At 37.6% G+C, this 15,751-nt stretch overlaps 1 protein-coding gene across 3 annotated transcripts in view; it reads right to left on the bottom strand.

Moving 5' to 3' along the window:
• SPATA6 (spermatogenesis associated 6) overlaps positions 1-15,006 on the bottom strand; it is a 171,875-nt gene extending 156,869 nt beyond the window's left edge. For all 3 annotated transcript variants that reach the window (XM_022575641.2, XM_022575640.3, XM_022575642.2), the window contains exon 1: positions 14,753-15,006. In XM_022575641.2, the coding sequence (XP_022431349.1) occupies positions 14,753-14,803 (51 nt within the window). In that variant the 5' untranslated portion in view covers positions 14,804-15,006. The remainder of the gene's footprint in view (positions 1-14,752) is intronic.
• Between the last annotated feature and the right edge of the window lie 745 nt (positions 15,007-15,751).

Raw genomic sequence — 15,751 nt, 5'->3', positions numbered from 1 at the left:
ACAATAACAAACCCAAAACAATTTAGAAAATGGTAATAGGACCATACTTATCGATAACTACCTTAAATGCAAATGGATTAAATGCTCCAACCAAAAGACACAGACTGGCTGAATGGATACAAAACAAAGACCCATACATATGCTGTTTACAAGAGACCCACTTCAGAACTAGGGACACATACAGACTGAAAGTGAGGGGATGGAAAAAGATACTACATGCAAATGGAAATCAAAAGAAAGCAGGAGTAGTAATTCTTATATCAGACAAAATAGACTTTAAAATAAAGACTATTACAAGAGACAAAGAAGGACACTACATAATGATCAACGGATCAATCAAAGAAGATATAACAATTGTAAATATTTATGCACCCAACATAGGAGCACCTCAATACATAAGGCAAGTGCTAACAGCCATAAAAGGGGAAATCGACAGTTACACAATCATAGTAGGAGACTTTAACACCCAACTTTCCCCTTTGGACAGATCATCCAACCTGAAAATAAATAAGGAAACACAATCTTTAAACGATACATTAAACAAGATGGAATTAATTGATATTTATAAGACATTCCATCCAAAAACAACAGAATACACTTTCTTCTCAAGTGCTCATGGAACATTTTCCAGGATAGATCATATCTTGGGTCACAAATCAAGCACTGGTAAATTTAAGAAAATTGAAATTGCATCAACTATCTTTTCTGACCACAAACCTATGAGACTACATATCAATTACTGGAAAAAAATATGTAAAAAATACAAACACATGGCGGCTAAACAATACACTACTAAATAACCAAGAGATCACTGAAAAATCAAAGAGGAAATCAAAAAATACCTAGGAACAAATGACAATGAAAACATGTTGACTCAAAACCTATGAGATACAGCAAAAGCAGTTCTAAGAGGGAAGTTTATAGCAATACATTCCTACCTCAAGAAACAAGAAACATCTTAAATAAACAACCTAACCTTACACCTAAAGCCATTAGAGAAAGGAGAACAATAAAACCCAAAGTTAGCAGAAGAAATCATAAAGATCAGATCAGGAATAAATGGGAAAAAAATGAAGGAAATGATAGCAAAAATCAATAAAACTAAAAGCTAGTTCTTTGAGAAGGTAAACAAAATTGATAATAACCATTAGCCAGACTCATCAAGAAAAAAAGGGAGAAGACTCAAAACAATAGAATTAGAAATAAAAAAGGAGAAGTAACAACTGACACTGCAGAAATACAAAGGATCATGAGAGATTACTACAGGCAACTGTATGTCAATAAAATGGACAACCTGCAAGAAATGGACAATTTCTTAGAAAAGCACAACCTTCTGAGACAGAACCAGGAAGGAACAGAAAATATAAACAGACCAATCACAAGCACTGAAATTGAAACTGATTAAAAATCTTCCAACAAACAAAAGCCCAGGACCAGATGGCTTCACAGGCGAATTCTATCAAACATTTAGAGAAGAGCTAACACCTATCCTTCTCAAACTCTTCCAAAATATAGCAGAGGGAGGAACATGGGAGAAAATGGGAGAAAATATTTGCAAATGAAGCAACTGAGAAAGGGTTAATCTCCAAAATTTACAAGCAGCTCATGCTGCTCCATATCAAAAAAGCAAACAACCCAATACAAAAATGGGCAGAAGACCTACATAGACATTTCTCCAAAGATATACAGATTGCCAACAAACACATGAAAGGATGCTCAACGTCACTAATCATTACAGAAATGCAAATCAAAGCTACAATGAGGTATCATCTCACACCAGTCAGAATGGTCATCATCAAAAAATCTACAAAGAATAAATGCTGGAGAGGGTGTGGAGAAAAGGGAACCCTCTTGCACTGTTGGTGAGAATGTAAATCGATATAGCCACTATGGAGAACAGTATGGAGGTTCCTTAAAAATCTAAAAATGGAACTACCATACGACCCAGCAGTCCCACTACTGGGCATATACCCTGAGAAAGCCGTAATTCAAAAGGGTCATGTACCACAATGTTCACTGCAGCTCTATTTACAATAGCCAGGACCTGGAAGCAACCTAAGTGTCCATCAGCAGATGAATGGATAAAGAATATGTGGCACATGTATACAATGGAATATTACTCTGCCATAAGAAGAAACGAAATTGAGTTATTTGTAGTGAGGTGGATGGACCTAGAGTCTCTCATACAGAGTGAAGTAAGTCAGAAAGAGAAAAACAAATACCGTATGCTAACACATATATACGGAATCTAAAAAAAAAAAAATTGTTCTGAAGAACCTAGGGGCAGGAAAGGAATAAAGACACAGACATAGAGAATGGACTTGAGCACACGGGGAGGGGGAAGGGTAAGCTGGGATGAAGTGACAGAGTGGCATGGACATATATACACTACGAAATGTAAAATAGATCGCTAGTGGGAATCAGCCACACAGCACAGGGGATCAGCTCAGTGCTTTGTGACCACCTAGAGGGGTGGGACAGGGAGGGTGGGAGGGAGACGCAAGAGGGAGGAGATATGGGGGTATATATATATATATGTATAGCTGATTCACTTTGTTATAAAGCAGAAACTAACACAACATTGTAAAGCAATTATACTCCAATAAAGATGTTAAAATAAACCAAAAAAGAGCATTCTTCATATTAAAATGAAAGGACACTAGACAGTAGCTAAAATGCTCATGAAAGAATAAAGAACACCAATGAGGGAACTACATTGGTAAATTTAAGACAGTATAAATGTATCTGCTCTCATTTAACCATTTTTATTTAAAATAAAATTACATAAAGCAACAATTATTAAACTGTGTTGAAGTGTGTATATGTATAAAGATGTCATCTGTATGATAATAAAATTATAAAGAAGAGAGAGAACAGAACTAAATAAAAGCAAAGGTTTTATATATTATTCAAATTAAATTGGTATTAATCCATACTATATTGTTAAAAATTAAAATGTTAATTGTGAGCCCCAGAACCATTACTAAGAAAATAACTCAAAAAATATAGTAATAGAAACAAGGGAATTAAAATGGTCCACTTGATAATAGTTAACACAAAAGAAGTCACTAATGCAGAAACAGAGAAACGAAAAAGACATTAAGACAGAAAAGACAGAAAAATGACAGAGGTAAATCCTACTTTATCTTACATTAAATGTAAATTAACTAAACATTCCAATCAAAAGGTAGAGTTTAGCAGAATTGATTACAAACTATAATCCAACTATATGTTGTCTACAAGAGACACACTTTATATTCAAAGACACAAATGGGAAAAAAATAATCTATCCAAGAAGTAACCAAAGGAGAGTTGCAGTGGTTATCCTAACATCAAACTAGACATTAAAACAAAAATTGATACTAGAAGCAAAGAAGGACATTTTATAATGATGTGACAATTAAAAACAGGTAAATATATTCCAAGAAAACACAACAATATAATGATATATGTACTTAGATGAGCCCCAAAATACATGATGCAAAAACAAACAGGCATCTCTCTAAAGAAGATTCACAAATGGCCAAAAAGCACATGAAAATATGTTCAACATCACTAGTCATTAGGGAAATATAAATCAAAATCACAATGAGATAGCTCTTCATACTCACTAGGATGGCTATAAATAAAAAGATGGACAAAACAAGTGTTGGGGAGGATGCCAAAAAATTGGAACCCTCCTACTGTGCTAGTGGAAATGTAAAATGGCGTAGTCACTGTGGTAAAAAGTTTGGTAGTTCCTCAAGAAAAGTAAACAGTTACCACAAGAACCAGCAACTTGCTAGGTATATATCCAAGAGCACTGAAAACATACGTTCACAAAAGAATAGGTACAAGAGTATAACAGTGTTATTCATAATAACCAAAAAGTGGATACAATCCAAATGTCCATCAACTGATGAATAAGCAAGATGTGGTATATCCATACAATGGAATATTACTTGACCATAAAAAGAAATAAAGTACTGATATATACTATAACATGGATGAATTTTAAAAACATTATGCTAAGTGAAAGAAGCCAGACACAGAAAGCCACATATTGCATAATTCCACTTATAGAAATGTCCAGAGTAGGCAAATCCATAGACCTTGAAATTAGATTAGTGGTAGCCAGGGGCTGGGGGGAGAGGGAGATGACAGTACTAGGTATGGGATTTCTTCATGGGGTGATGAAAATGTTCTGAAATTAGTGGTGATTGTTGCACAACTTTGTGAATATATAAAAATTTATTGAACTATACTCTTTAAAAGAGTGGATTTTATGATATGTGAATTATATCTCAATGTTTTTAAAACTTAAAAATTCAGGACTAAAGTAAAATTATAGAAAAAGATGCACCATGCATTCACTAATCATAAGAAAGCTGGAGGGGCTAACTTGATATAAAGTAGACTTCAGAAAAAGAAAGGTTACCAATGTTAATGTGGAACATTTCATATCGATTAGAAATCTGATTTATGAAAAGATATACAAAATTAAATTGTATGCACCTAATAATACAATGTCAAAGTAATGAAGCAAAAAAATAAATAACTGAATTTCGACACTTCCCTGTCAATAACTGATAAAATAAGCAGTCAAAAATCATAAAGGGTATAGAAGATGTGGACAACAGCGTTGAAGTAATTTGACCTGACATTTACATAATACTCCATCCAACAACAGAAGGATACACCTTTTTTTCCAAGTGCACATGAAAACATTCATCAAGACAGATGATATCATGAACCGTAAAACAAGTCTCAATAAACAAAAGGATATGGGGTCAACAGGCAAAAAAATCAACTTTATTTCTATATATTAGCACATCAAAAAAAATTAATACCATTTATAATATCATTAAAATCTTAGACATGTACTACCTAGGTATAAATTTAACAAAATATGTGTAAGACATGTATTCTGAAAACTACAAACATCATTGAAAGAACCTGAAAACCTAAATAGATGGAAAAATATACCAGTTAATGGATTGAAAGGTTCATTGTTAATTCTCCCAAAAGTGGTCCATAATCTCAGTGAAATCCCAAGCACTAAGAAAAACAACAAAATTGACAATCAGGAGATAAATCCACTTTACATGAAAATTAATTTACACAATCTGAAAATAATTTTAAAATAAGTATTTAGAATCTTTCATCTAATAAGGGGAGAAAACTCCATAAAAAACAAAATTTATGAAATTAAAACAGGTAAAAATGTAAATATTCGGCATATGTTTAAAAAGAGACACTAAATGAGAAATATTGGAATATGTAGTCAATGAAGTTAAAAATCTCAATAGAGAAGATTTAAAAATTTAATTTAATAAGTAAATAAGAATATAATACTGAAGAATTCTCCCAGAACAGGAGGATATAAAAATATTACACACAAGAAAAGCACTTAAGAAAGCAGAATAGATACAAGTTCCAATATATGTCTAATAGCACTGTCAGAAGAAAAGAGAGAACAGCAGAAAAACAATATTCAAAGATATAAAAGCTAAGAATTTCCCCAAACTGCAGAATTCCATAAATTCTCAGATGGAAAGTACAAACTCAGTGGAAAACAATAAACAGAAATGAATCTATAGTTCTATAATCATAGTGTACTAGAATACAACAAGGATAAAATGAAAATACATTGTGATAGTAAAGATTTTAGTATCTCCATTACAATCTGGTAGAGACTGCATGCAGACAAAAAATTTAATACGGAACTGAAGGTATTTCAGAGAAAATAAATTTGATCTGATAATGGCTGATAGAGCCCCATATCAAACAAATAAATTTATATATTATTTTCAAGTAAATAGAGAACATTCACAATAATTGGATTATTCATATATTATATATATAATAATTGGATAACAACACATAGGAAATTGCCAACAAAAATAATCAATATCACACAGACTTCATTCAATACCCCCAATGCAATTAAATTAAAATACTACAATATAAGAATGTATGTATGTGTGTGTATGTATGTATGGCGGGAAGGCGAGGGGGAAAAAGAGTATATACACACATATAAATCCTATACATCTTGAAATTAAAACAAACTCCTAAATAGCTCATAAGGTAAAGTAAAAAGCATAAAATAAATTTTATAAAAATTATAAAATATCTAGAACCAAATAATTTTAAAACAGTTTCATCAATCCCCTTAGGATGCCAGCTAAGCAGCACTTGCATGTAAATCCAATGCCTTAAAGACAGATATTAAAATGAGAAAAGCAATGAAAAATAGGGAGAATAACACAAAATTCAGAGTAGTGACTAGCCAAAGGAAGAAGGGAGGGGGGATTCTATTAGAGAGAGAGATACAGGAGACTTCACCTTATCTGTAATGTTTTACATCTTAAGCTGATGGGGAGGAATATGGGTGTTCATTATGTTACTCTTTATAACTTTTTGTATGTCTGAAATATTTCAAAATAAATGTTTTAATAATAAAAAACAAAAGCTAAATAAATATTTGACTTATAGAGCTAATATCTCATCTATGAACACAAATGAAAGATGCTAAATATAAAATTATGAATCAAATCCAACAAAATATAGTAAAAATAATACATCCTGACTAAAAAGAATCTATCATAGGAATGGAGAAGGTGCAACATCACAAAATGTGTCCCTTCTATAGAACATGGGAGCAATGTTATATAATAATCTCATTAGACTGAGGGAAAAGCATTCAATATAATTCAAAACTCAGAATACTTTAAAAATTAGGGGGAATTCCCTGGTGGTCCAGTGGTTAAGACTCCGCACTCTCACTGCCGAGGGCCCAGGTTCAATCCCTGGGCCGGAACTAAGATCCCATATCCCACAAGCCACAGGTGCAGCCAAAAAAAAAAAAAAAAAGGAATAGAAGGGAGCTTTCTTAACTCAATAAATGAAAATCCTACAGCCAATATTATATTAGGTTGAAATATATGAAATTGTCCTTTTTTTTTAGTCAAAAAATGGCCCATTGTCAGCAATTTCATAAGATTCAATCTAATACTGGTGAAACTTCAGCGGGATAACTTAAAATAAAATGACAAGTATATGTACTATTATTCTCACTATTTAACATTATACTGGGGATTCTAATCAAGGACATAAATAATAAAAAGGGAAAAAAAAGAAAAAACATTGTACAAGAGAAGTCAAAACTGACTTTATTTACAAACATGATTTCCCACATAGAAAATCCAAATACCTTATATGAGATTTCAGCAAGTTGCTGAATACAAAATATGCAACAAAGACATGTACAAAAATGTTCACAGGAGCACAATTTGTAATATCCCAATACTGGAAAAAAAAATGAAAATGTCATCAACAATAGAAATGGATACAGAGGAACAGAATAGTTTTCCAACGAAGACATACAAATGGCCAACAGGTAGATGAAAAGATGCTCAACATCGCTAATCATCAGGGAAATGCAAATCAAAACCACAATTAGATATCACCTCACACAAGTCAGAGTTAACTCTCATGAAAAAGACAAGAGATAACAAGTGTTGGTGAGGATCTGAAGAAAAGGGAACCCTAAGACATTTCTGGTGGGAATGTAAATTGAGCATAGCCACTATGGAAAACAGTATAGAGGTTCCTCGAAAAATTTGAAATAGAATGACCATATGCTCCAGCAATCCCACTTCTGGATATACATCCAAAGGAATTGAAATCAGGATCTCATATCTGCACTCCCATGTTCACAATGGCATTACTCACAACAGCCAAGATATGAAAACAACCTAAGTGTCTGTCAATGAATAATGGATGAATGGATAAAGAGCATGTGATATATATGTACCAATATTATTCAGCCATCAGGAAAAAGGAAATCCTGCCATTCGTGACAACCTGGATGGACCCTGAGGGCATTACGTTAAGTGAAACAAGTCAGAGAAAAACAAATAATTGTAAGATATCACTTATATGTGGAATCTACAAAAGATAAACTCAGAGAAACAGAGAGTAGAATGGTGCTTACCAAGGATTCAGGAGGTGGGGGAAATGGGGAGATATTGATGAAAGGGTATAAACTTCCAGTTATAAGATTAACAAGTTTGGGTACCAAATGTACAGCATAGTGACGGTAACTAATAACACCGTATTATATACTTGAATGTTGCTAAGAGAGTAGATCTTAATTGTTTTCACCACAAAAAAGAAATGGCAACTATGTGACAGGATGGAGATGGTAGCTAATACTATGGTAGTAATCATTTTGCGATTTATAAACATATCAAATCAACATACTGTACACTTTAAACTTATACAATGCTATCTGTCAATTATATATCAGTAAAGCTGGGGGGGGAACAATAGAAAGGATAAAGAATTGCTGCTTCACATAACAGCATGGATGAATTCTCACAAAGAAGTTATACGTAAGCGTCGAAGGAGGGAGGGAGGGGAGGGAAGAAGGGAGGGAGAAAGAAAGAGGCTGACTTCAAAAGTTCAAAATTTGTTGTGATAGAAGTCAAGATAGTGGTTACCTCTGGGAGGGGAAGGGGGGCAGGTGGAGTGGCTGGAAGGAATGGAGCACAAGGAAGCAACCTGGGGTGCTGATAATATTCTAATTACCCATTTGGGTGGTGATTACACACTTTGGATTTGTGCACTTTCTGAATATATGCTATAGTTCTGTAAAAAGTTAACTTAAAGACTCAGCATTCTTTGTTTACCAGCAACAATAACAACAAAAAATAGAAAATAAAAACAAAAGGCATTACTAAAAAGAGCAAAAACAAAGTGAAAAAATAAGCTTCAACTAGAAGATCTTTGACATTTACATTACATATAACCAACAAAGGTTGGTGGTGTTCAAAATATATTTAACAAGAAAAAAAAACTCTTATGTTCCTAAAGGGCAAAGGATATGAACTGGCTATTCACAGAAAAGGAAACCTCTAGGATTGGAGATTGGAGTTATGCAGCCACATTCTGGAAATGCCTGGAGACACTGAAAGCTAGAAGAACAAGGAAGGGTCTTCCCCAAGAGCCTTCTAAGGGAGCGCTGCCCTGCCAATACCTTTGTTTTAACTTCTGGCCTCCAGTAAATGTGAGAGAACAAATTTCTGTCCTTTAAGACTCCAAGGACAACAAATTGAGGAAATTTGTTATGGAAGCCCTAGGAAATTAAACCAATTCCCTAAGACTTGGTAGTTCCATTTCTAAATCTATTCCCTAGAGCACTGGGTCTCTACAAGATCCAACACCCTCCTTTTACAACTAATATTTTGCAATTTACCCATACACATAACTAAAAAATAAACCAATGCCATAACGGAAAAAAATACAGAAATAAAATAAATTATATATTTCTATGTGTAAACGCTCAGGCAGAACTAAGCTAGAAGATACAATATTTGCACCTATTCACAGAATCAACATGAACTGGTCTGTTTCAAAAGCTGACAAACACAAGCAGAGTTGCCACTGATGCCATGATTTTCTGAAAGAGTAAACTCTTACCAGAGCTCCGAACAAAACAAAGTACACTCTTTCCTCAATTTGCATGGTAATTGCATTAGTGGAAAATTCACTGTATTTAAAAATATTTTTTTCCAAGAAAACAGACTTTGTGTTTAAACATAAAACAGAGTTAGGTTCTTAATCTCTAACAATTATAAACAGGTTTTCATATACATATTCAATGGGACAGTCAAGTCATGCAGAATACCAGATAATCAACACCAGTAGGATCTCCCCCAACCACTGTGGCAAACAAGGTAGCCCACAGATTTCTAGCATGCTCCCTAGGGCACAATATCTGCCCTTGAGAACAACTGACTCATGGACACCAGAAGGTATGTTCAAATATTCTCATTGCAACATTGTTTGTAATATTAAAAAAGAGGAAAACTGGTATTTAAAAGTCCATCAATAGGGGAATAAGAATTAAATCACTGTCATATAAATATACAGCATTACATAACAATTAAGGAAATTAACTAGATCTGTAAGAATCAACACTGACAAATTTCAGAAACAGTGAAGTGGAAAAAACAGATCTGCAGAAGGATACCTACAGTATGATACCATTTGTGTAAAGTTTTAAAACAGAACAATAGTACACGTAGTACGTAGGCGTACACAAATATGTAGTAAGCTTACAAAAACCTGAATGAAAAGAATACACTCCAACTTCAGGATATTGATTATGTTACCTCTAGGAAGGGACGGAGGAAAATTGGCTTCAGCAAGAGGTGCAAAGGGGCCTTAACTACATCTGTAACATTTTATTTCTTAAAAATTTGCAGGAAACATGTAAAATGAGGATTTATTAAATCAGGGTGGGGGGAGATCACAGTATTTAGGTTTTCTTTTTCTGTAAGTTTGAAGTACTTTAGAGTTAAAGTTTTAAAAAGTCTGTATTCCAGGGAAATTTACCACCAGCTGCAGCATAACTGAGTAAGGAAACCAGAAAACGATCACGAATGTTCAGATGAACTGTGATTGAAAAGTATCCAGATCTCGTTGCCTCAATGCTATCAATAATTTGAGTGAGGTAGTGAGGTGAGGTGAGTATAGAGAAGAAAAATGGGAATTATACAATACAGACTAACCCCAAACTGACACAATTCAGGTGAAGCAAATTGGCTGATTTTATTGCCCAGGCATTGGGCTTTACTCTTGTACCTCCAATTTCTTCCTTCTATATACCTAAAAGCATCTCATGAAAACGTCACTACTGAATAAGAAGAAGAAGGTAGAGTGAAGAAGCAGCAAATATAGTTTTTCATATCAAAGATATGATGTTTCAAATATTAAAAGTGTAAGTGATGGGAAATATAATTTTTGGCTGCTCTTTAAAAACAAGTTACTTTGGCATATTACATCATTTTCCCAAGATTCCTTGAGAAAAGTCACACTTTCTTCCCAGCAACATATTTTCTCTCAAGTCACGGCTCTGTTGAGCAACACAAAATATTGCGTTATACACCAAAACCTTTCATGTTTACTATGTTTTTGCTCTCATATTACCACAGTATTAAACATGAGATACCACAAATACAAGACTACAGCAAAAAAATAAACATGGAAAGGGGAGAAGGGAATGAAGTGCCCCACTTCAAGTAGGCAGGTAGAAATAAAACACCTAATTTCCAGTTTAGAAGAACAAATTAAGTATCACCATGATGGGGAAAAATTCAGACAATGACACAACATGGGATAATCTGTATCCGAGCCTGGTCTCCAAAAGGTAGCGTGCATAAAAAAACTTTTATAGGAATGAATGTTCATAGTTTTATCCATGACAACCACAACTTGGTAACAACCCAAATAATCAACAATAAAGAGACTGGGTAAACATGTTGTGGTGTGTGATAGAACATGATACAAATCACATGATAGAATGCTACCCCACAATATAAAGGAACTACCAATAGGCACAGCACATGAACGAGTCTCAAAAATACGATGAACAGAAGAAGCCCACACAAAATATTACACACTATATAGCTCATTTAATATGATGTTCAAGTACTGGCAAACTAATCTTCCCTGATAGAAATCAGAAGAGGAGTTCCCTCTGCGTGGGGCTTAAAAGGGGGAACAAGGGAATTTACCGTGGCGATGGCAGTGTTCTAAATCTTGATCCAAATAATGGTTGTATGAGTGTATGAATTTATCTAAATCCACGGAGGGGGGAAAACATTGTGGGAAAGAAACAGTAGGACTGCTCTATGTTAAAATGGACTAAAACAACCTAACGACCAAATGCAACATGTAAACTTTGAATGGATCCTGGTTTGAAAAAGTTAACTACACACGCCATTTTTGTTGACAACTAGGAAAACTTGGAAATGGACTAGATACTAAGAAATTATGGATAATTATCTTAGGTGTGATAATAGTATTGTGGTTATTTAGAACAATGTCCTTATTTTTAGAAGATATATGCTGAAGTATTTAGGCAACAATTTACTTTCATATTTTTAGTAAAAAATATTTATTTTTATACATATACAAATATACAGATATATCGAATTAACGTACATAGGTCATGGAATATATTCATTGTACTATTCTCCCAACTACTCTGTATGTTTGAAAAATGTCAATAAAGAGTTGAGGTTAAAGAAGATGCCCACTTACCTAGAGTGATCTTCAGGATACATTAAGGAAAGAAAACAAGCAAAGTGCAGACTAGCTTATATAATATGCTTCCTATTGTGAAGGAAAGTAAAAAAATATATATGGGAAGGGGGGAGTGTACAGTGTGTGTGTGTGTGTGTGTGTGTGTGTGTGTATGTATCTATTTGATTATATTACAAAGGGAAATACTAGAAGAATAAATCAGACACCAATAAAAATGGTTACCTACAGCAGATGAAAATAGATGGAAAACAGGTTTGAAAAGGGCTGGAAATAAGACTGCTCAGAGTGTATCATTTTATACAGTTTTGACTTTTATACCCCATAAATGTAAAGAATTAAATGAAATTGAAAAAAATGAAATTGAAAAGATGTTAAAAATATCTATGCTCACATTAATTCCTCCATTCTATCAAAGCCAAATCAATCAAGCTTGTTTAATGTGTGAGGTTATTAACGGTCTTTTTTGCTCCTTCTGAGCATCAGAGTCATTTAATGGGGTTTTTGCTGGTCAGAAAACTTAGCGTCTTCCTGCAGATCTGCCCCCTAAATAGTTGCGCAAACCTAGAAAAACATTTAGTCAAGCTAAGCCTCAATTTTCTCACCCATAAAAAGAAATTCAATCCAATGAAAGCTAAGATTTCTTAGAACTGTAAAATTCTGTGACTCAAATGTCTGTTGAAAAAAATGAAACAGGAATGTTTCCACCTGCATAATTTCTTAAGCCACGATGAACAACAAAGCTCCATTATACAGCCACTCACTTTCCGCCTGACAACTTATACTGGGGAGAAAGGGTAGTGAAATAACTTTTCTCTCTCTGACCCCTTCAGGCAGTAGTCAGTTACCACCAAGTGCTTGCTCTAAGCAGGTCTGGATTGACCAAGGAAGGAAAGCAACATCCGGTCCGGTCAGGCAGCTGCTCTCGCCAGGCTGCTAAACTGCATTGGTTAGCAGAGGAGGAAGCAGCAGCCAGTAACAAAGTCTAGAGAGGCCGAACTCAGGAGTTTTACTAACTGCCCTGGGCGCAGCGGTTCAGGAAACTTCGTGTATTCTTTTGCCAAATGAATCCTCCTTTACAAAAAGGCTGCCAAGCTTTGGCAGCTGTGGGATGAAAAAAACATCTGAAGCCAAAACTATAGAGTTTCTGACACTGCAGTGAGTAAAATCTCTGCAGCCTTAAAGATAAAGCGACAGTGCCAGAAACTTTCTTCTCCAAGCCTGCCTCACACTCTGCCCTACCCGGCCTTCCTTTCTTTAAGACCTAGCCAAAGACCTAAAACAGTCCTGTGGCTTCCCTGGAGGTTTCAGGGACTGTGCTACAGCGGCCTCATTGTAATGTGAGGAAAGACAGCAAGGAAAGCAGAGGATGCTTTGTGGTGGGGGGATGGAGAGCCTTGACTGCAGGGCGTGCAGGAAGGAAGTGGGGAGGGCTACTCCATGCAGCACCCAGAGGAATGGTGTTGGCTACTTAAGCACACACACACACACACACACACACACACACACACACACACAGAGTTTTGCTGGGAGATGAAAGAGATGAGAAATAAAAGGACTTAGAGAAGTGGAAAAAGAAAAAAAGGACTGAAGGAGGACTTTTGTTTCCAAACTGCCTGCAGGTCTAAAATGGAGGTATGGAAAGACTTTTGGGGGGATTTCCTCTAGAAGAGAGAGGCTGGAGATTTCATCTGAAGAGGAGAATGAGAGGGTCCTGTAAAGAATGAGGGGGAAGGAGATCAAAACCCCTTGGAAGGGTCTTGTAAGATTATTCAGAGGGATGGCGTTTGCTCATGGCATGGAGAGGTCCAAGGCCCTTCACTTGAGGAAGGGCAGGGGGTTCTCTGCCTCAGCTGGATTTCCACAGCAAGCTGGGGGGCCACTAACCTCTTCAGCATGTCTGGAGAGTGACTGGGTGGGGCTGAAGGTCCTCTGGAGCAAGTTTAGAGAATTAGTAGTGTCCCTCTAAAAGCTGGTGCCTTTCTTGGAGTGAAGGGAAGGATAGGGGCTCCTTCTCAACATCGGGAGAGTTTGGGGGCTGGAGGGGCCTGAAATGGTTTCCGAGGTATTGGCCCTGGGGTAGATGGCAAGGTGCTGTGTGCAATGCTGACATATTTCGGTTGCGGGGTGTGGGGACTCTACTTTGAGAGGAAAGGCCCCTTCACGAATCAGAAGCTTGTTAATCTGTCTGAAAGAGGAAAAGCACCCCCCCCGCCCCCCGAAGGCTGGGGAGAAGTCGGGCCAGTAATACTCTCACTAAAAGAACTGGAGCAGAGAAGAGGAATTTTAAAAGAAGACTCTTCCCCCACCCAATTCACTGGAAAGTTGAGAGGAGAGAGGAGGACTTTCTAAAGTGGTTTGGAAAGGATTTGAAGGAACCCGAACTGGAAGTTGGGAGGAAGCTAGGGGAGCTGAGGTGGAGGGGTTCGGTGGGGGGCGTCAGGCCTCTGTGTGGCTGGAGTGGGAGGGCGTTCGTGATTTTGAGGTTGGGGAAGAGCCAAATGACACGGGATCAAAGCTCCATAGGGATGATTCGGAGGGTGGAGGGGGTTTCGCGGTGACCCGGGGTTCTCGGAAGTGAACGGAGGCGGCGACCCTAGTAAATTCCGGGGGCTGACGACACCCAGGCGGCGGCGATGGGGGCGCGACCGGTACTCACAGAGCGGATCTCCAGCGCCAGGGCGCACTGCAGCGCCTTCACCTTCGGCATCCGCGCAGGGTTGGGGCGGCGGGGAGGGACCCCGGCCGCGGACCCGAGGGAGGTGAGGAGACGCGGGGCGGGGACAGGGAGGAGACGAGGTGGCGGCGGCGGTAGCAGCTGTGTCCCCAGGCCGGGGGCCGCGGTCCAGCCAGGGTCCCGCCCGAGCGGCAGCCTTGCGCGGGGCGCGGACTCGTTGTCATGGCAGCCGGGAGGGGCGGGGCCGGAAGAGACGCTAGCGGGGACGCGCCGGAGCCGCCACTCGAGGGCGAGCGGCTGGGGGCGGGACTCAGCGAACGACGGGAGGGGCGGGGGTCGCTCGAGGAGGCGGGGCTTCCGAAGGGGCGGGGCGGGGCGAGGCGGGGTGGGGCGGGGCAGTTCGTCTGTGACGTCAAGCTATGGGCCCAAAGCCAGAAGAAGAGAATAGCTGTATAATAGGACAGTGCGCAGGTCAGGGTGCTGGACTCAGGATCCCTGAGTTCCAACGTGGAAGTGGCAACTTGAGCTAGTGGCGTCCCCCCGCGGCCTCAATTCTCCAACTGTAAAGAATAATAACGATTATTTGTTCTCTTATTTGAATTTCCTTAACGGTGTTCAAAGCCAGCATGAGAAAACAGGATTGGAGAAGAGACGTGCTCAATTCAAAGGCAGAACCAGGACTGGACCTCAGGAGCTCTCAAGTAAAAGGTTGCCTCCCTGAGAAGAGGGGCCTCAATCAAATCACCTTCCTCTTCCGAGTCTCCTATTCTGCGATTCTTCGTTAGTGCGTCGCCCCCCTCCCTTCAAGGTTTCCCGTCTAATCACCTGTGTATGCATCTCAGTGTATATTGTTTTAAGTTGAACTGTCAATGAGGGGCCAAAAATAGGTCCAGTTGCAAAGTGGCTGGGCCACAGACCATCGATGATTAAGGAAACCTAAGAGATTGCCCAAGCCAATCGTTTTAAAAATCATTTTTAGTG

The sequence above is a fragment of the Delphinapterus leucas genome, chromosome 1 (assembly GCF_059928025.1).
Source record: "Delphinapterus leucas isolate spDelLeu-1000000601 "Yukka" chromosome 1, BTC_Dleu_Yukka2, whole genome shotgun sequence".
Classification (NCBI taxonomy): domain Eukaryota; kingdom Metazoa; phylum Chordata; class Mammalia; order Artiodactyla; family Monodontidae; genus Delphinapterus; species Delphinapterus leucas.
The sequence above is the reverse complement of the archived record's forward strand: the minus strand, read 5'-3'. Positions and strand labels throughout refer to the sequence as shown.